This window comes from Diabrotica virgifera, chromosome 6 (genome assembly GCF_917563875.1).
Source record: "Diabrotica virgifera virgifera chromosome 6, PGI_DIABVI_V3a".
Lineage (NCBI taxonomy): Eukaryota > Metazoa > Arthropoda > Insecta > Coleoptera > Chrysomelidae > Diabrotica > Diabrotica virgifera.
The window spans coordinates 90,062,310-90,084,404 of record NC_065448.1 but is presented as its reverse complement, the minus strand read 5'-3'; the positions used below and the strand labels follow the sequence as shown (position 1 = coordinate 90,084,404).

At 32.3% G+C, this 22,095-nt stretch overlaps 1 protein-coding gene across 11 annotated transcripts in view; it reads left to right on the top strand.

The window, feature by feature from the left end:
* LOC114326889 (carbonic anhydrase) overlaps window positions 1-22,095 on the top strand; it is a 471,397-nt gene that overhangs the window by 447,268 nt on the left and 2,034 nt on the right. For 9 of the 11 annotated variants that reach the window (XM_050652599.1, XM_050652603.1, XM_050652601.1 and 6 more), the window contains exons 8-9: window positions 3,633-4,201; window positions 7,331-7,802. The exons of 1 other annotated variant lie outside the window; for it this stretch is intronic. Coding sequence is in view for 1 of the 10 variants with exons in the window: in XM_050652595.1 (XP_050508552.1) it covers window positions 1,855-1,995 (141 nt within the window). In the remaining 9 variants the exon portion in view is untranslated. Of the gene's footprint in view, window positions 1-1,854; window positions 4,202-7,330; window positions 7,803-22,095 lie in introns of those variants that run through there. One more of the 11 variants, XM_050652595.1, reaches the window with a different exon arrangement.

Here is a 22,095-nt window from a genome sequence, read left to right as displayed (position 1 = left end):
AAGGATAGACGTATTCAGCGAACGACATATTAAATCTTTTTATACGATTTTTAAGTTTCTTACTCTCAAATTTGTTTAAAATGCTTAACTTTTTGGTAATAGACGAAAAAAAGTGAAAATTTACCTTTTTTTGATCTTCATTTGTTTATAACTATGTATATCATGAAAGTCGGCTGCAGGAAACATATAGGTTATTAGTATAGATGTCCATACTACTCAAAAAATTTGGTTTCGGCCTGGAGGGGAATGTGTCACGAGAAAAATCTTATTTCTCTGGATTAAAAGTTTAACCTGTACTGCCATCTCTACGTCGTAAGACCAAAATACGTAGAAATGGCTGCGGCGCAACTCATCCAATCACAACTGATCGAAAGATATTTAGTATATACACTCGAATCGTATATAGGCACATCATCGAGAGCCCTCCTCAGCAACTGGACATTTCATATACATACTTATATTCACATTAATATGTATATGAGTTGGTATGTATATGAATAGGGCCGTAGACGGTTTGCTGCGTATGCTTTTTCCTTATATACGAGTTCGTATTCGATGAATTCGCTTTCGATGAGTTGGGTATGACCCATTGTAACGTAGTGTTCTGCGCACTAGACTACTTTTAGTTACTCCTTTGTAGCATAGATGTCGCGAGTAGTATCGTTTACCACATCTTTAGCGTTTTTATAATAATTTAGGAATAACTGACTTGTTTTAAAGTTCATATTCACCAGTTCCCAGTGACGGATATACGGGGACGGAAAATTGTGAAATTCCCCGCCCCCTGATGCTAACATGAAACTTAAATCACAGACAGACACAAAATACAGGCTAGTTGAAGCTAGTTAGAAAAATTAAGGGAACTGAATGCATATAAGTTATTATTTATGTCTGTTATGTGGTTTGGGTTTATCTTATTTTTGGCAAATATCAGTGTGATTTTTGCATGAGAGTTTAATGGAAGGGTAACAAATCAATTGGATGTTCTGTCGGACAAAATACATGGGACGTTTTCGTAGTCTGACGTTCCAAATTTTTAACCTGTTCCACAATTAAAACTTCCCCTGTTCCAGTGTTCCCGCCCGCACATCAAAGTTTGTCCGACTAGACACCATTAAGCTATTAACAAATTTTCAGTTTGCTATTAATCAACTTTTTTGGTACGCGGGATCCAGGCCTAATATATACATCTAAGGGTGCGTTCACTACGGAGACCAAAGGATGGTGTCCTAGCCTAAAGCATGGTATCGTACTCTTCATATTCGTGAATTCTCGCATGTAAAATAATGCATTTATTTTACACAGCGATCGATAATATAATACTTAAGGGTGAACCGTACTTAAGAGGTTGATGGTCGTTTCTGAATGAATTTAAATATAATAAAAAAAATTACTGGATCCTTTGTAAAAGAAATATTTAAAAGACCCAATAAGGGTTACATCACATTAACAAAACGTTTTTGGATTAACAAATAATCCATCATCAGTGTTAAAGGCCCTAAAATAATAAGTATAACCTAATTAAGAAAGGAAAATGTTGTAAAAAGTTGACTAAGGTTAAGAATTCCAGAGCTCATACTTACAACGGCATGCATGCGTGAGCCACCAAAAAGTTATGGGTAAAAACCCTTTAAATGTTACAAGATCTTAAATGGTACTACATATTGTTAATAATAATAATGGATGTTAAAATATTCCTGGGTATTACCCAGGGCAACACACAGGACTCCAAAGTATAATATATCTCTCATTTTCATTTCATATCCATGTATGTTTTCAGGCAATAGACAATTTCCGCATTTTTTTCAGATCAGTCAAAGTTTGTCAACTCATTCTTATTTATTTTGTTTTCAGTTGAACGCCTTCAGACAAATCAGGAAGTACAACAAAAACGACGAAATATGTTGTGACGCAAACTGTGATGGTTATGTAAAGAAGAATTTCAGACCCACGGTGCCCATTGGGGAGAGAGAAGTAAAAGAATGCCGACAATAAAATGTATGGAAGTTTTGACAGATTATTTCACGTGTTCGCACAATGGCTTATAATTCAGTGTCAGTACTTAAACGCTTTTTAGAAAATTGAGCGCATTAAATTTATGAAGTTACAAAAAATTGCTAGTTAAAATTACAGTTACCTATAGGTTCAATGTTAATGAACAATAGTGCTGAGCAGTCGAGTCGTCATGCTAATGGCTCAGCAGGCTCACAGACTTTCTTTGATCTAAATGTTTTATTAGGTTTATGTTTCTGGGCACGATCTAGTCAAAAACACAAATGTTTAAACACCATAGGATAAAAATTAAATTAGATATGTGGTTATTGCGTGGGATTCCTGAGTGAATGAAGTCAGCCGATGAAAGATGAATATGGTGAGAGATTGGATCTCGCAGCCTAGTGACCCTCATTCATAGATATTTACTGGAACGCGTTAATATATTATAAAACCGAAGATAATACTGCAAATAAGGATTTCCGCTGTTTTCGCTGTATTATTTCTCCCAACCGTTCTTCTATACTGGGTCTGTCCTGGAAATCTCTTTCTTCTAGATATCTTTGTTCCATGATCTCGTCTGCTTCATTTCTAAACAATTGAGGTGTCCTTTTCTTTATTCTGTCGGATTATATTGTGACTCTACAATTTCTACTTAGACATTCTATCTCCGTTTGTTTTGAGACCAATACTTTTTGGGACAGTTTTTGGGACACAACCGTAATATGCGTTGGTTTAGTAAAGATAATAATTCTCCTATTAAAGACTTCAAACACGAAAAATTTACTTGTATTTGAATTCTTTATATCTCACTCATTTTCGCTTTTATGAATCTTATTTTGTGCGTGGTCCTAGCGCACTGTCATAGGCTGGTTTACAAAGAGATTAATTTTATCCAATATTAACATGAAGGTCTGGTCTATTGAAAACATATTCGACTTAAAACCATCGGTCCATTCACCAAGGAAATCTTCCACGTTGGCATTTAGTGTACGCACTGCGCACTATTAGCCTGATTTATCTTAGGGCGGGGACGTGGAGGACACGGCTGTCTTGGGCACACGGGCACGTTGGAGAATGGTCTGCTATGAAAAGCATTGGCTAGTTTATTGTACAATGGAACGGGCTTACACCGGGGACGTGCGCCGTCTATTGTTCTACGGCACGTGCCTTTCACGTCTCGTCGTAGAATGAATTGGCATTGACACATATACTCTTGGTTTATAATGTGCGTTCTTTGTTAAAAAACTACGACTTAATATTATTAAATTTAAAAAGATTTGAAGACAATATTCTCATCTATATAGTATACTACACATATACCGTGAAATATTCTCGTTCAATACTCCTACAAATCTTAGTAGTAACGTAGAGTTGTATGAGAGTTTAAGACAATCTATTTACATAGAGGAATCATTGCATGTTTTGTATATATTTATTATTATACAATTACAGCGTTATTTTGGATGAAGTGAAAATCAATCATATATTTTGTTACTTCGCAAAGTATTTTGATACAGATTTTAAGGGATATTTTGGACCATCTGCTGTGAGTTATAATATATAATCAATAGACATTTTACAATACATACTCGGCTTGCTCAATTGAAACGTATCGTTTATCCAGAAAATTTTTATAGGTAAACATAACTACAAATAACTACTATATTTAAGGCACATAGTCCATTGTTTCCCCAACCGATTGTTTAACCTTTGTAAAGAATTATTGTGGCCGTAGATTGAAGAATTATTTTACGACATTTTGTATTTCTTCGTCCATCTGAAAACGATTACCTTTTAACGTCATTTTTAGTGGCCCAAAGACGTGAAAATCGTAAAGCGATAAATCGGAACTATAGTAAGGATTCTCTAATATTCTCTATTTCTATTGTTGTAGATTTTTTCACTTCTTCGGCAACATTAGGCCCAGCATTTTCGTGCAGAAGAATGACAAGCTTTTCTGGACGTTTTGGTCATATTGCTTGATTAACCTTGTTTAAAGTTTCATTATACAGGTTTTCGTTAATATGCACTCTAAGTTTCGTAAACTCATGGTTCGTAAACGCAAGGGTTCTTCATGGTTGAAAAAACATGTTAACATGACCTTGCCCGCAGAAAGTTGAAATTGGTATGAGCGCACGCTGATTATATTTATACCGATTCAGTCAGTTGAGAGATTACTATTGTTTCCAAGGCTAACCTGACAACAGTAGCGTGCTGGAACTTTTTAAGCGGCCCGGTGATTTTATAGAAAAGCGGCCTCCCATCCTCATTTTACCTTCCATTATCAGGATTTTTTACTCGTTATTTATAAAACAACAATATGTACAAAAATATAAATTATTTTTAAATCAAACATAAAACTTTGAATTCAATGAATTTTTTTAAAATTTGCTTTGTTTGTTTATTAACCCGCCGTTACACGCGTCTTCTATTGTGACGTGGTTGCACGCGTATGAGCGTCGCCCTCACCTACATAAATTCGACTTATTTCGAGGAAGAATGAATGTCAACATGTAGAAATATAAAATGGGTTGTACTCACATATTATAGAAAGTCTCGTAATCCAATTTTTTTTTATTAATTTAACAAAACAAATGTAAAAATAATATAGATCAAAAGCAAATTTTCTAATTTTCAATTTCAGCAAGCCACTTAAGAAATTAACGTTCTTTACGCGAATTCATTTTACTAAAAATACAAATTAAAATTAACAACTGTTCTGAAGTTATTTCTTTGTGGCATTTATGTAATTAACTATTAATATTTTGTATTTTGATAACGACGTCCGAGGTGGAATTCGAAACGTCAATAAAATCAATTTTTCAAGTTAAATTGTGGCTTATTTCCCAATTAGAATAGGTAAATTTAAAAATGGGTTCTTAACCAGTGGCGCACCTAGAATTTACCTCTGGGGGGGGGGGGGGGGGGGGGTTTGCTTGGGCACTGAAAGTTTTTTTTTGTATTATTTGTGAAAGACAAGTTACATTTCCTACTTTCTTTTATATATATTTCTATATGCTCTGGGTGGGATTTTAACCCCCAAACCCCCCTCGGTGTGCCACTGTTCCAAACCTAATCCAAACAGTAATATTTTAATTAAACCTACCTAAATATTAAATAAAAACCTAAAAGTTTCTTTGAGATAATAGAAACGTGATTTCACTGTGATTGCACGCGCAGTGAGGAATTCCCTCACTTGAAGAGGGATGTCTCTTGTTTCAACTATCACACAGCACACTGACCGCCTGAAATATTCTATAACTTTTTCATAACCTCTCATGAACCATGCTAAAGGCATTCCTGGGTGCTTAAGGTTATCGTATTAGTTTACACAATTTCATTGGTTATAAACAAATATGGTGAGGGATTCCCTCATAGCGCGTGTAATGGCGGGTTATTTATAAAACAACAATATGTACAAAAATATAAATTATTTTTAAATCAAACATAAAACTTTGAATTCAATGAATTTTTTTAAAATTTGCTTTGTTTGTTTATTAAGGAATAAGCAATCTTAAAAATAATAAATATTATCCCATGTATGACAATATTGTTTGCAGTAAGGTAGAAATCATAATTTTCTGAATAAATACCTAAATATGAATTTTTTGTAATTAAGATAAAAGTAAAATAAAATTTTGAGAATTTTTCAATTATTATATTAAATTTAAAATCAAGATGCAGTAGAAATAAACAAACCAAGACACGTTAAATGCTACTACAGGAGCACTCCCGAATCATAATTTACAATGTATATACATTGTAAATCCCAAATCATGATGTTCAAAGTTTATACATTGTAAATCATGATTCGGTAGTGCTCCTCGTAACATTTAACGTGTCTTGGTTTGTTTATTTCTAGTGCGTCTTTATTGTGATTTTAGCGTTTTTAGTATAAGTATGTATTCAGTTGAATTTTAGTAAATGAATTATACAAGAGAGTACAAATACAAGTACAGTACAATTGCTTTAATTTAACAATATTTAAATATTAATACAACGCAATAATCTAAACATTATTTTCTTGAGCAGTAGATTTTTGAAAAAATTCGTCGAATATTTCATAATTTTTAGGCTCATACAAAGCGTCTTTTTCTATAGCCATTAGCTTAAATGTCCCCAAGTTATTTTGTGTTAAGTACTTCTTAACCGATTTTTTATGTATTTCAATGCTGAAAAGCTTTTTCATAAAATACTTGTGTCACTGAAAGAGTTAATAAATGCTTATATACTATATGTATTTCAATTTTAATAAGAAATAAGCATACTGCTATAAGGTGTGCTTATGCAAAAGAGCGTAACAGCCAAGCTATATAATCTTTACACTTTTTAGTACCACACGGAGGTGAAGCTTTCACGGTATCAACAACATTGTCATTTGTTACTTCAAGTTCATTATCACTAAGATTAATAATATCATCCCTCATATTTTCTGTAGACTGAACATATTCGTCATTAACTCGATCTTCTATAATTTCAGTATTTTGTAAAATCCTATTTTTTAATACAATCCATTTATCAGCAAAATCAACGAGTTCTTCGCTAATCATTGCAGTCGCAGGTCGCTGATATGGCAGGATAAAAGTGTCTAAACTTTTCAGTGAATGATTTAAATGCCGTTAAAGTATACCATTTTTTACTGTATCAAAATTTGTATTAGGATGTATAGTGTCGGATGTAGATGACGATTTGTCTTGATCAAATCGTTTTTCGATACCTTTAATATTTTGAATAAGTTTCCCATATTTGTGGAAAACGTGCAAAAAATATTTATTAGGTGATTGAAGGAAATTGCAAAAACCATAAATATACTTGTATGTATGAAAATAAATAGTATCTGTAGCAATCATTTATGTATATCTCACAATAAAACACTGAAAAACGTTTGTTTTCTATACTTCCACAAAATTTATTACAACTGTGTTATTACTACAGCTGTTTCGGCAAAGTGCCTTTCTCAAGTGATATATTTTACAATGTGTTTGCCGAAACAGCTGTAGTAATAACATAGTTGTAATAAATTTTGTGGAAGTATAGAAAACAAACCTTTTTCTGTGTTTTATTGTGAGATAAAATGAACTTCCATCAAGTAACGGTCGAATCCATCAATTATTTATCTATATAGTCTTATTCATTTACTCAAACTATATTTTACAATTAAAAAGATTTAAATTATTTTTGAAATGTTTTGTTAATATAATTCGATTAGAAATTAAAAAAAATTTTTACATCTAAAATTTTTTGTGAATTTTATTTGACCGGCCTCAAGAGGTCGCGGCCTCTCGGCGATTGCACCGTTTCATTTATATGGCCAGCACGCCACTGCCTGACAAAGATATGTTTCAATTGAACAAGCTTATAGTTAATGTTCATTAGTGCTTTCTATTTTATCATAATATGTTTGAAATTGGTACCTTAGTTTGGATTTCACTTCTTCAATTGTAACTTATAGTGTCTTAATATCGCTGTGCCTTTAAAAAACTGTATAACGATTTCGACCAAGGCACAAAATAAATACCTTTGTATTTTGATAAACATTATAACTAATTGAAGCATATTGAAATGTATCAAACAGTTAGAAATATACACCAAATTCATGTATATAAATGTTCTTAATGTTTTAGTTTACATTTTGGTAGAAGTAAATAACATCACAAACTTAATATCTGGGTAGAAGTGTGTAGAAGAGTTTGTAGTAAATAAATGTTAACAATTTGTCAAGGAAAGAAGTTTTTCCAATAGAAACTTTATTAGCAATAGCTTAAGAAGATGATCACCACTAGCTGTAGATAGCGATAAACGAAGAAGTGAAGCCTAAGTTAGATAATCAGGCCAATTCTGTGACTACAAATCGAATAGAAATAAGTCAAATCAAATAGAGGTCAGCAAGTTGGATCAGAATTTGTAGGAATTGATATACTGTAACTCATCTCGACCTCTACTATCAGCACGTTGGATAGAAATTGATTTCGACTAGACAAGCTTTGTCGAAATTGGTCTTGACGCTTGCGCGTTGGTATGATTATTGCTACCAGACAAAGAAGAATAAAAACAACAAAAATCGCATACGACTAGGTACCCAAAAAAAATTTCCGTTGACAATTATTGTAATTGGAAATTTAGAAAGTAACTGGGAAAAAATAAAAAGAAGGATGACAAATGCTAATAAAGATTAAGGGCAAATATTTTTGAAAATTTTCAATGAAAATTGGTGTTGTTATTTTATATTACTTCATAACACATTTTATTATCTGCAAACGATATTTTTACATTCTTAACTTCTACTATAAGAGTAATAACGGTTGTTAAAGACGAATAATGCATTTTTTAACGTGTCAGTAACTACTTAATATGATGTATTTTATTGTTGTACGTATGTACCTTATGTTAATTATTTTTAGGTATGATTGTATTTTAAATTTTATGTAGGTATCTGCCAATATACAGCAAGCAATATTGTTTTTAGTAGTTTCATACTAACATATTTTTGATTTTACTCTAATGAGTATTTATTGTATTTTAATAAAAGCCTTATATATTACTTTTGCACGTCGTAGTTTTTTTTATAAAAAAATCCTAAGATCAAATGAAAAATGAAGTTTCGAAGAAAATACATTTATTTTGTATACCGTTTGAATACATACATATTAAATGAAGAATTTGACAGACAGCCTGTAGAGTCAACGGAGACAGTAGCAGCAATGGTCACCAAAATAACAAACGAGGAAGTGACTCAAGCGCTTCAAAAAATAAAGAAAGGAAAAAGCATAAATAAAGGACCAGATGATATTCCTGGGGAAGTATGGAGAGCATTGGGTGGCCAGCAGGCCTATAGAAATATGAAAGTTGGACAAATGCCAGACGAATGGAGAAGTAGTATACTGGTACCACTGTTCACAAAAACAAGGGAGATATCAGTGGCGGCTCGTCAGGGTCGGCAGTGCCGACCCACACATTTATGGACACATTATAGATTTTTTTAAATATTTAAGTTAATCAGAGTTGATGATATTCGTTTCTGTGAAATAAAAAAATATCTGTGAGATAATACAGACTAAATTTTATTCATTGTTTTTAAGAGAATTCGATCGATCCAATACGTTAAGTGATCCCTGTGCGCTGTGCGTAAGAGACTTTTCAAATTAATGATCCTATCCTAGCCAGCCATACATCCGACTGCGATTGTGTGAATTCAAGGCCCGCTTCGGCATGCCGTACCCAGATTGACCATTTGCTTGTAATAAGAGGCTATGGAATATTAGCCGATAGGCAACCAATTATACATTCCCCGTATTTATTTGAATGACAAGTACGGCAGAAAAACAATATGCCGAGCCCAGCGGTGATCTGCAAACGGCAACAAGACACGTACTTATGACCAGGGCGCATCTATAAAAATATTAGTAACATTAATTTGGACGTTGAGAGGTAACTCATAATTTTTTGCAGATATTGCTTGAAAATAACTCATTATAATAATATTAATTTGAGTTATCCTCCCACTCAAAAAGGTCCGGAACATTGTTTAAATAACCAAAATGTCAAAATGAAGGAAAAAATCGATTTTTTTCTTCATTTTTTGATTATAACTTTAAAAGTATTCATTTTCGTGAAAAGTTGCACTGACATAAAGTTGCGTAATTAAATTTCCTACAATATAGAATTAGCTAAAAATTTTAAAAATTGTCACCCTTTTTGCAAAATAGCAATAAATGCGAAAAAATCATAAAAAACAAGTATTCGCATTTTACGTTTTTCATCCGTTTATGCTACACTTAGGATCTTCATAATTTTACCCAGAAAAACTATATCATATAATAAAACAATACTATGAATTTTATTAAGATCGGTTCAATAGATTTTGCAAGATAAATTTTGCAATCCAGCTTTCGCAAAAAAATTCATTTTTTCAAAATGTTGCAGAACTGAAAATAAAGCAGACAGCAAGTTGAATTTATTTTTACGTATAGAAGAATACTGTACCTTTCTTCATTATATAAAAAAAATTTAACTTGTCATCTGCTTTATTGTAAGTTCTGCAACATTTTGAAAAAATTAATTTTTTTTGCAAAAGCTGGATTGCAAAATTTATTTTGCAAAATGTATTGAATCGATCTTAATGAAATTTACAGTATTGTTTTATTATATCATAAAGGTTTTCTGGTTAAAATATGAAGGTCGTAAGTATATCATAAATGGTTGAAAAACGTAAAATGCGAATATATACTTATTTTTTGTTTTTTTCGCAATTATTGCTGTTTTGCAACAAGGATGACACTTTCTAAAATTTTTAACCAATCCTATATTGTATAAAATTTAATTACCCAACTTTTATGTCAGTGTAACTCTTCTCAAAAGTGAATACTTTGAAAGTTAAAATCAAAAAACGAAGAAAAAAAATCGAAGTTTTTCTTCATTTTTTGACATTTCGATTATTTAAACAATGTTCCGGAAATTTTTGCGTGGAAGGATAACTCAATTATTATTTCCAAAGAATTTTCAAAATATCTATTAGACAAGTTCATTAAAAATTATCCATCATTCTTTAATCAAATAAAATAAGAAAATGGATTAACAGTTTTATATGCTGATTTAAATATTTTCGGAATGTAGGATAGTTACAAAATATGTTTAATTTTATATACTGCAAATTCATTACGTATAACAAACTGTTCCCGAATTTAATAAATTATTGTACTCAAATGTGGGCAAATTCTGCCTCAAATGAACGGGATTTCTCTTGTCTCAAAACAGTCAAAACGTATTGTCGAAACACCATGAAACAAGAGAGAATGTCAAACTTGTCTCAAATGTCAATAGAAAAACACTTTTAAAACCTCTCCAACACAATAATAAATTTTACAATGACGTTATAACCCATTTTGCTACTTCGAAACAACATAGACTAGTTAATTTATAAACAGGTTTACAAAAAAAAAACAAAAAAAAAATAAAAAAAAAACAAAAACCAAAAATCTTCTATGAAATTGAAGCCTTTTAATTAGATGGCATACCCATCTGAGGAGACAAAACCTTGCCGACCCTGTCCCTAAAGCCACGAGTCGCCACTGGGAGATAATATACAACAATGTACAAACTACAGGGCTATAAAACTGCTTATCCACACCATGAAAATATGGGAAAGAGTAATTGATAGACGGATACGTGAAGAGACCGAAATATCCGAGAATCAATTTGACTTTATGCAGGGCAGATCAACAACAGATGCAATTTTCATTATAAGGCAGTTGATGGAAAAATACAGGAGTAAAGAAACAAACGCCCATATGGTATTCATTGATCTTGAGAAAGCATATGATAGAGTTCCTCGAGAGATGCTGTGGTGGGCACTCAATTAGAAAGGAGTCCCTGGTGAATATGTAAAGATAGTGAGGGACATGTATGAGGGAGTAACGACTAGTGTTACGACAGGTGTGGGAGAGACTGATAAATTTCATGTGAAAGTAGGATTGCACTGTGCTTAGTCCGTATTTATTCTCATTAGTTTTGGATCAGATAACAGCGAAACTACAGGGTAACATTCCATGGTGCTTAATGTATGCTGATGATGTCGTGTTAGTAGGAAATAGTAAAAGAGAGTTAGAACAAAAACTGGAACAGTGGAGGCAAGCTCTGGAGGAAAAAGGTTTAAAACTTAGTAGGACAAAAGCAGAGTATTTGGAATGTTCATTAAAAGATGGAGTTACTACAAATAAAATGGTATCTTTGGATAGGAACTGATTGTAAAAGTTTTAAGTACCTGGGATCGGTATTACAGAGTAATGGAGAAATAGATGGAGATGCATGCAGTAGAATTAGGGCTGAATGGATGAAGTGAAAAGAAGCGAGGGGTGTGTTGTGTGACAGAAAAATTCCAATGAAGCTGAAGGGAAAATTCTATAAAACAGCCATAAGACCGGCTGAACGGAACTGAATGTTGGGCAGTGGAAAAGAAAGAGGAACAACGAATGCATGTGGCGGAAATGAGAATGTTTAGATGGATGAGTCGAGTGACAAAGAAGGATAAAATTAGAAATGAGTATATTAGGGGAAGTCTAGGTGTGGCACCAATTGATGCCAAAATGAGAGAGTATAGGTCAAGATGGTTTGGTCATGTTCAACGTCGAGACGTTAATCCGAAGAATAGCTAAAGTGCAGATTCCTGGAAGGAGTAGGAGAGGAAGACCAAAGAAGACCTGGGGAAAACGATAAGGCAGAACATGTTGGTAAAGGGGATTAACATTGATATGACCCAAGATAGAATTGAGTGGAGAAATGCAATTAAGGAAGCCGACCCCGCATAGGGATAAGGCAAACAGAATGATGATGATGACCGTTTGAATACATATGAGTATAATAAATAAAACTGCCCAGCCCACGTTTTCTACAAAAGATAAAACTCAATCACGATAAAAAAATAAAAGTATGTATTAGAAGATTACAAAAAGTTGCAGCCTTATACACATGAATATTGATAAAATTAAAGACGGTGTTGCATTCAGAGATATAATATAGGTATAGATAGATCCATAGAAAAATATCGTGGTTAGGGTAGGCTGATAAATTGCTTAAATAAGACTTGTGACGTGTCGACAGTTTAGTGACTTAGGATTTTCGCCAAATGATAGTAAAATTTATAAAAGCATTGGAACATAATTTATCATTGGCATATAATTGGGACCATTCCCTAGAAATCAAATGTAGGATAGAGAAAGCAAGATCTGCATTTCAAAAAATTGCTTCTTCTTCTTAACGTGCCCTATCAAGTCCCCTTGACGTTGGGGATTAACATGGCAAAACTGTCTCTGTCTCGAGCTATTCTAAATAGGTGTTCTGCTCAGAGCCGGATTTAAGGCAGTGGGGGCCCCTGGGCAGAATTGGTGTGGGACCCTACCTCCTACCATTAAAAAAATTTTGTTATAGCTATGGTATACACCCAAGTATAGAGTTTTCCCTTTTAAAAATAAAAAAAAATGTTGATCTACATTTATAAATATATTTTTAAATAATAAAAAATAAAAGAGGTGTAACTTGTTACCGTAAAATATTAAAAATAAATATTGTACAATGTATGGTTAAAGTCTGGGTATTTTTTAGATTTTTGAATTGAAAATTCCTTAATTATGTCTGACATATCTATTTAGTTCCTTTAAGACATCGTGTTTAATGCTTATTATAGAGTGATGAAACGCTCTTGGCCCATCATAGACCGAAGGCGATTTTTAATTAATTTTAGTTTTGAGAATGATCACTCTCCACTGTAGTTAGAGACAGCAAGGCTGGACTTGCTCTCTAGAATTCATACATACACCATTTTTTTCACTTATGCATGAGCTACACTTATATTTTTGATAAGAATGTTTTTTCGATAAAATACTTACTTTTTTAGTCATTTGCAAAAAACCGTCTAAAAACGTTTTTTTTTTTGTTCAAAAATGAACATATTTACTCGAAAATTTACTGCAAATAACTGAAATAATAACAGACTTCTTCAAAGAAAAGTTAAAAAAAAAACAGATCCACTATATATGATGGAATTATACTGCATAAAACGGATACCAGAGAAACAACCCCCTTACGCAGCATACAACGAACCCGACGTCATAACATCCATAAAGATCAGACGTCTGCACTGGATGGGCCATGTTGAACGGATGTTGAAGACTGAAACACCAAAACATATAATGAGGCAGACACCAGTAGGGAGAAGATCAAAGGGAATACCCAAACTTAGATACATGGAACAAGTGGAACAAGATCTGGAAACACTTAAGATTACCAACTGAAAAAACAAAGCAAGGAACAAAACACAATGGCGGAAAATCCTAGAACAAGCCAGGACCGAAAATAATTGTCGAGCTACTGATGATGATGAATAACTAAAATAATAACACTACATAAGTATTAACTTAGTGAAAAAATGCTATAGAACAAAAGTTGCTTAGAATTCGTCAGTTTATCCATTTCCGGACTTATTTTGAACTTATTTTTTCACACCTGAGGAGGGGTGGAACTCACCTCCAGGGAAAAAGCACAAATCGGCAAAATTCACTTTTCTTCTTTGACATGTTATTATTTATGTGTATGCCAAATTTCATGTCAATTCAAGCGGTTCGTTAAAATTTTCAGAAAAAACCGTGAGTCAATGGACTATTATAGGTATCAGTAACAATGAGAGCACACACCACAATTTTATTTAATACGCACCTTTTGAATGATTTTAGAAATTAGCATATGGTGGTACGTGATGATTTAACTGCTCTGGTGATGGGGTTGATATCAGGAATACACTATGTACTCATCACTCCTTTATTTGGTTAAATTAATACCATATAAATGTATTCAGTTGATAGGATAGAACATTATTCTGCTCTAACGGCAGCAACCTCCCAAACCTAACTAACTAACTCTACTGGCCCACTAATGACTCAAATCTGATCGTGATCCCATATTTATCAAATACTTCGTTTTGTAAATATGTTTGTATATATTCTCGTTAGTGTGTCAAAATGAATAATCGACCTTGTTGATCTAAGCAAAACGTGGACTTTAACTAAGGTGTTCTACTTTGCCATTATTATAACAAATATGCGTCATGTTTATTGTTTTATAAATAAATATCTAACGAATACTTTAGTTAATTTAAGGATTTCTAAAATATCTAAATAATGAGATAAATACCATTATATCATCCCCCTTAGAAAAGAAAATTTTCTGAGCCACGTACCGTGCTTCCTTTTTCCTCCCCGAAGAGAAGAAAATTTTCTTACTATCATCATCAACTGATTACGTTATATGTATAGATTTATACAAATTTTTACAAAAAAATATATAAACAAAATTTACAAATATATACAATTTATTTCACTAATTATCAAACATCGTCTATTCTTAGTTATTTCTTTCCTTATGACTCGCGAAAATCTATACTCAAGAAATTGTATTTTCATTTTCTAACCCCTACCCACTCGATGGGTAGTTTTTCGCAACTTTATACCCTTGAATTTGCTTCCGGTCCTTTTGCACGTCCTTAGTCGTGAGAAGGTTTGTTCCAAAAAGACAAAATGGATAGTTGTGCGCTTAAAAAATCTTCTACATCTTGCATTCCTAAATTCCTGTCTGATCTGATATACCTACTCAGTCTAGGTGAGATCCAGTTAGTTTCAAAACACGAAATGGGTATGCTAATATCTTCTAATTTTCATTTTGTACCTTTTCCTTGACAAGAGTTGGTTTATATTGTCTAAATTGTCTTTATTGTACTTTATTATAAAATATTTATACTAAAATTCGACCGATATTAAAAAATTGAAATAAAAAAGTCGGTATCAAAAAAAATTCAGCATTCAATTATGAAAAAAAAAATCGAAAGGAAGTGTTAATCAAAATAACTTAAAAAAATCTGTTAAAAAAATATGAAAATCTTCCAATAATGAAAATCATGAAACTCTTCTATAAACATAAGGAAAATTTCAGCTTGCAATTGCTGAGTAATTATATTAAGTCTGGACATCCATTAAAATATTTACATAAAAACAACTAATGAGAAAAACCTACAATACCTAAATAGTTTATCTAAATTTTTGGTATCAGTTAAATAGAAGTTTAGTTTCTTCACGCGGATAGTCACTTTTACGTCACAAAAATAATCTCTATTTCTTTAATTGAAATATTTATTAGTTTTTTGAGGATTCGAAAAAATTAATGCATTTAAAGAGCATTGAAGCCGAAAGTTTGCGCCTATCCACTTTTTTCCTACCCACCAAGAATTTTTAAAATTTGTTTTGTTATTGTAATAAACATGTTTTGTTTGGTAATCTTTCCGGGCCCCATTTAAATACGGGCCCGAGGCAGGTGCATCATGGGTATAGTGGTAAAATAGGCCCTGGCTGAGTAATATCAGAGAATGGACTAACCTCAGTGTTGAACAGATATTTCACGTTACAAAAGATAGAGAAGCGGTTAAAGAAGTGATCGCCAACCTTCGTTAGAAGACGGTACAAGAAGAAGAAGAAGAAGAAGAAGAAGAAGAAGAAGAAGAAGAAGAAGAAGAAGAAGAAGAGGAAGAAGAAGAAGAAGAAGAAGAAGAAGAAGAAGAAGAAGAAGAAGAAGAACCTGGCAGGCCGCACTCATATGGAAATACAATGTAATTTTATTTTGCCCGTCCGCTGGAGGTTTAAACAAAATCACAATGGACGTTGTTCCAATTACATCGACATCTGTGGGCAAACTATATCAACTAACTGAAGTTCTATAAACTACTTTGCTACATCTATTATGCATAAAATTACATAATTTAAACAAATTAATAATGATTTACTGGGAGTATTTTTGCATCGTTGTTTACTGGCAATAAACATCAATAATTAATTTGTATACAGAGAGGATCTAAATTATGGAATAAATTCATTTTCTCTAAAATGGACGACTTTAGAGAAAAATCCCGAAACTGGTCGATTTTTATTTTCAAATTACAATTTTTTGGCATATATTTCATACTAGTGACGTCAACCATCTGAGCGTGGTGACGTAATCGATGATTTTTTAAAATGGTAATAGGTGTCGTGTGGCACCTCATTTGAAAGGGTGTTCAATTCTCTATACAGTAATATAAACATTAATATCAATATTTGTACAGGGTGGCCAAAATAATAATTTTTGAATTAAATTAATTGACGAAAAAAGAAGAATGTACCTATGCAATTTATTTAACTCAAAATACATTCTATTGTCGTCAGAAAATAAAAAAAATGTTTATCTGGCAAATAAACATTGTTTTTCGCTTAAATTAAATGTTCAAACTGCCAAGAGGTAGGTGGGAGCCAGTTTGTGATTTAATTTAAGCGAAAAGACATGTTTATTTCTGAAAAAAAAAACATTGTTTTTGAAGTTATACTTCTTTAGGCGCGATTGAGAGTAAAATTTCATAATTCTGCGCGCATACGCACAGACAGTATGGTATAAACGGGATTATGGTATTATACGGGATCTGATTGGGTGTTAAAATCATCTGTAAATAATTGTTCAATATGGAGATTTTGGATAAACAAATCAATGTTGTGTATAATAGTTTTTATTGTTGTGATGGTAGAGAAAAATGCAAGTTTATAATATTGTAGTGACTTTTTAAATAGTTTTTAAAAGCGACAGTTACGTAATAATTGTAAATGTTTTAGTATACTAATAAAAAATTTCATAGGTAGGACCTACCTATTTGGAAAATTTAAAAAGAACCTACTAAAATAGTATGTAATGCTTTGATTTACATAATTTGATTACCATCAAAATTTCTATCAATATTCACCTAATATATTGTTTTCTTACTCTATGTTTTGTTGTACTCTAATATTTCTTTCAATTCTAAATAATTTCAATTCAAAATCAAAATAATTTGGTTAAATTCAGAACCGTCAAAAGTTGAATCCGTTTAATTAGTGGATATTCGCACATGATGACACATGGTCTCCGTGGGTAAAAGTTTAAGGTGAATGAATTTCAATACTAACTGCGCTGATAAGCGGGTTCGAACCCCAATGGAAACTTTTATTATTGAAGTTATATTTCTTTACGATCGGGGTTGAAACTTTATAATTCCCTGGCGCATGCGCAGACACAGGGTCAGGGACAGGGACAGACGCGTTGCTAATCTTTCAAATTATGTATGTATCAGCGCAAATAAGTCATTAAAAGAATATATTAGTGTTATTAATCTTCTTCTTCTTCTTCTTCCTTCTTTTATGTAGGCTTTAAAGCCCGTTTCTTCTTCAATATTAGCCTCCTAAATTGTTTAATTTATCGCCCCATCTTTTCTTGGTCTGCCAATACTTCTTCGTCCATTTGGTGACTTATCTCGTGCTATTCGTAATATCCTATCCTCTGCCATTCTACTAATGTGTTCGTCAGTGGCGTAGCCAGGAATTGGCTTTGGGGGGCACCGGAGGGTCTGGGGGTATGGAATACCCCCAGGCAAAAGGGGGGTCCACCCCCGAAAATTTTTTGAAAATTAGACCTTGAAATAGGCGTTTGGGACTCATTTAAGCATCAAAATCTTAGGTTACAAATAACTTTATTATAGTTTTCAATTCCTCTCGAAAAGGAAAAATCAACGACATTTTATTTTGTTGATTAAAACTTTAGGAAAGATGTAAAGTTGTATGTTAATGATCCTTGAGTCATAATTTGATTGATGCTCTCTCATACTGTATACTCTACCACTTTCTTATTGAAAAATACTCATATTTTAACAGATCAAAACCCATAAATATTACAAGTAATGTTCATAGAAAGGTTTCAAAACTCAATACAATTTTTTATGCGTTCATAACATTTATTATGTGCACAAAATTAGCAAGTTTACTTTCAATACAATCCTGAAATGGTAATACATATGAAGATGTGCCCTACTAATGGAACTGCAACCTTCTTGGAGTTCTTGTGTATTGGCAGATGATTTCTTCTGTCTTCACTTGCAAATCTCGATGTATGGATAAGAGTGCAAGGGAAGTGAGCCTTTCTTCACCTATTGAATTTCTTAAATAGGTCTTCAGTCTTTTCAGTGTTGAAAATGATCTGGAAAATTAAAAAAAGCTGGAATATTTTGAACTTTAAAGTGAAGTAATGAGTAATATTACTGACAAGCTGTCTAGTATTATTAAAAATTGTTACAACTTCAATAAATTACAATGAAGAAAACATATTACTAGAAGAACTAAAAAGAACGATATTAACTATTTATAGTTCAAAGTCAACTCATCAAAGTTTATAGGAAATATTGTATAATAATTTACCTTTCAACTGATGCTGTTGTGACAGGGAGGACTGCCAATATACCAAGCAGAATCTTCATGTTAGGAAAAGCATCATCTTCGTCCTTCAAAGCCTTTAGCACTGAAGTAGCACTGTTAGAAAATCAAATTCGGATTGATTTCGCGCCGCGGATCACCTGTGAAGCATTATGTAAAAAAGAAGAAGACTATCATAACCTCAAAAAGTCAATCTCTTTTTCCAAGACAGAAATGTTTGTTGTTCACGTTTTCAGTTGTTGTATTTTTTGTATAAGTAAAGTAAAGTTCTTAAAATAAAGCTCAGGTGAAGGAAATATCGTATTATTTCTTCCGAACTTCTCCGGCCGACTAATAACGGGTAGACTTTAGCAACGGTGGAACAAGCAGTTTTAGGCGTAACCTGGGCAATCTTCCAGTGGCTTTTCCATAACTCCCACTCCGCATTCAAGATGTCACACTGTTACTTTATAATAACTGCAACTCTTTATTTATGAATGCAATAATACGTGTACACTGTTAAATAAGATGTGTGAAGCACGTTGTTTTACGTACAAGATTTAATACAACTAAACCGTAAGTCAATACCCGTAAAACTTAGTTTTTTATGATTTCTACAATGTTTAAATATAAATTTCGGGGGGGCGGCTCCCTTGGGCCCCTTCCCTGGCTACGCCACTGGTGTTCGTTCCACTCCTGTTTCCGTTTTGTCACCCATCCATTTATATCTTCTACATTGCATGTTCTTCTTATGTTTTCGTTTCTCTCCCTATCCAACAGACTTTTCCCTGATATTCGTCGGAGTATTTTCATATCTGTTGTTTAGGTCAATAGGTCGTGTATGTCAATATAGGTCTAATTGCTGCTTTATAGATTCTTAGTAAATGTTCTTATTATAGTGTTCTTAGTAAATGTATTATTTATTATAATTTTTGTGTTTTTGGATTTGTCTTCCTCGGGCGTAAGATAATAAAATATCTATTTTTATACTTCACTTTGATGTATTTGTCACCGTGATGTGTAATTATATCCGACACGTCAATAGCACGGGGCTTCATAGCTTGGTTGGTATAGCATTGGACCAGAGATCGAGAGATCGCGGGTTCGAATCCCGGATGATTCATATTCATATTCATTTTTTTTGGTATTGTTAAGTTTTGGTTAATTTTTGGTAATTTTAGTTAATTTTTGGTATTGTAACTGTTAAGTATATTTATTTCGTTGAAATTATAAAATATAATAGAAGTATAACTTCTTACGTGCGTACAAAGTACACACACATTCTTTTTTTCTATTTAATGACAGCCGTACAATGTATTTTGTAATGAGGTGCCACACGACCCCTATTCCCATTTTAAAAAATCATGGATTACTTCATCACGCTCAGATGGATGACGTCACTAATATAAAATGTATGCCAAATAATTGTAATTTAAAAATAAAAATCTTTTAGAGAATATGAATTTATTCCATACTTTAGATCCTCTCTGTATAAAAATATAAAATATAACATCAATGGGAAAATCCCAGTAGCTGGCTGTATACTATAGTTCAGTCCATTTGGATGACATTTTAAGAAGTTTTTTAACAAACTATTTTATACCAGTACATATACAAATTGAACTTTTTTACTTCTGTATGAGATAAAATATAAATAGTTTAGAGAAATAAGGAAAAAAATGTCCTGTTGGTGACACAACCCCCTCCAGGCCGAAACCAAATTTTTTGAGCAGTATGGACATCTATAATAATAACCTCTATGTTTCCTGCAGACGATTTTGATGATATACATAGTTATAAACAAATTAAGATCAAAAAACGTTAAATTTTCGCTTTTTTTCGTCTATTACCAAAAAGTTAAGCATTTTAAACAAATTTGAGAGTAAGAAACTTAAAAATCGTATAAAAACCTTCAATATGGCGTTCGGTGAATATGTCTATCCTTATTGGTTGCTTAGAAAATTACAAAATAAATCATAAATTTTGAGTTTTTATAAATATTCATAACTTATGTAAAAATTAACTTAGAACCTTCTTATCACACGGAATTCCGAGACTTCTGGTGCTTAAATTATACCCTAAATTTCAAAGCAATTGGTCAAATAGTTTAAAAGTTATTTAATTTGTTTATACCACATTAATTTTTTTTGCAACACTATAAGTCAGAAAATGATGAAGTTACAGTAACACTTTGGATAGTTTATGAAAGAAGAAAATTTACACTATCAATTTAATTAAAAAAAATACAAAAAAAATTCTAAATATTTCAAAATAATTTTGCAAGAACATGTGAATTTAAAAAACGGGGGGGGGGCTAACTTCCTCCCTAATTGTCCTAGGACAATTGTTTTTCTTTCTAAATGTGTATAAAAATTCAGTCTTTCTAAATATGAAAAAATAATTTTTCCACGGGTAACGGTTAAAAAGTTATTCTAATTGTTTATAAGTAATCAAAAAATCGACATGTTTTTGCAAAATAATTTTCCACTATTTAAAATTACTTTCTGTCATTTTTTTAGTATGAATTTTCTTCTTTCATAAACTGTCCGAAGTATTACTCTAACCTCATAATTTTCTTACTTATAGTGTTGCAAAAAAAATGAATTTGGGATAAACAAATTAAATAACTTTTAAACTATTCGACCAATTGCTTTCCAATTTAGGGTATGATTTAAGCACCAGAAGTCTCAGAATTCCGTGTAATAAGAAGGCTCTAAATTAATTTATTACATAAGTTATGTATGAATATTTATAAAAACTCAAAATTTATGATTTATTTTGCAATTTTCTAAGCAACCAATAAGGATAGATTAAATCTTTTTATACGATTTTTAAGTTTCTTACTCTCAAATTTGTTTAAAATGCTTAACTTTTTGGTAATAGTCGAAAAAAGCGAAAATTTACCTTTTTTGATCTTCATTTGTTTATAACTATGTATATCATCAAAATCGGCTGCAGGAAACATATAGGTTATTAGTATAGATTCCATACTACTCAAAAAATTTGGTTTCGGCCTGGAGGGGAATGTGTCACGAGAAAAATCTTATTTCTCTGGACTAAACGTTTAACCTGTACTGCCATCTCTACGTCATAAGACCAAAATAGGTAGAAAGGGCTGCGGCGCAACTCATCCAATCCCAACTGATCGAAAGATATTTAGTATATACACTCGAATCGTATATAGGCACATCATCGAGAGCCCTCCTCAGCAACTGGACATTTCATATACATACTTATATTCACATTAATATGTATACGAGTTGGTATGTATATGAATAGGGTCGTAGACGGTTTGCTGCGTATGCTTTTTCGTTATATA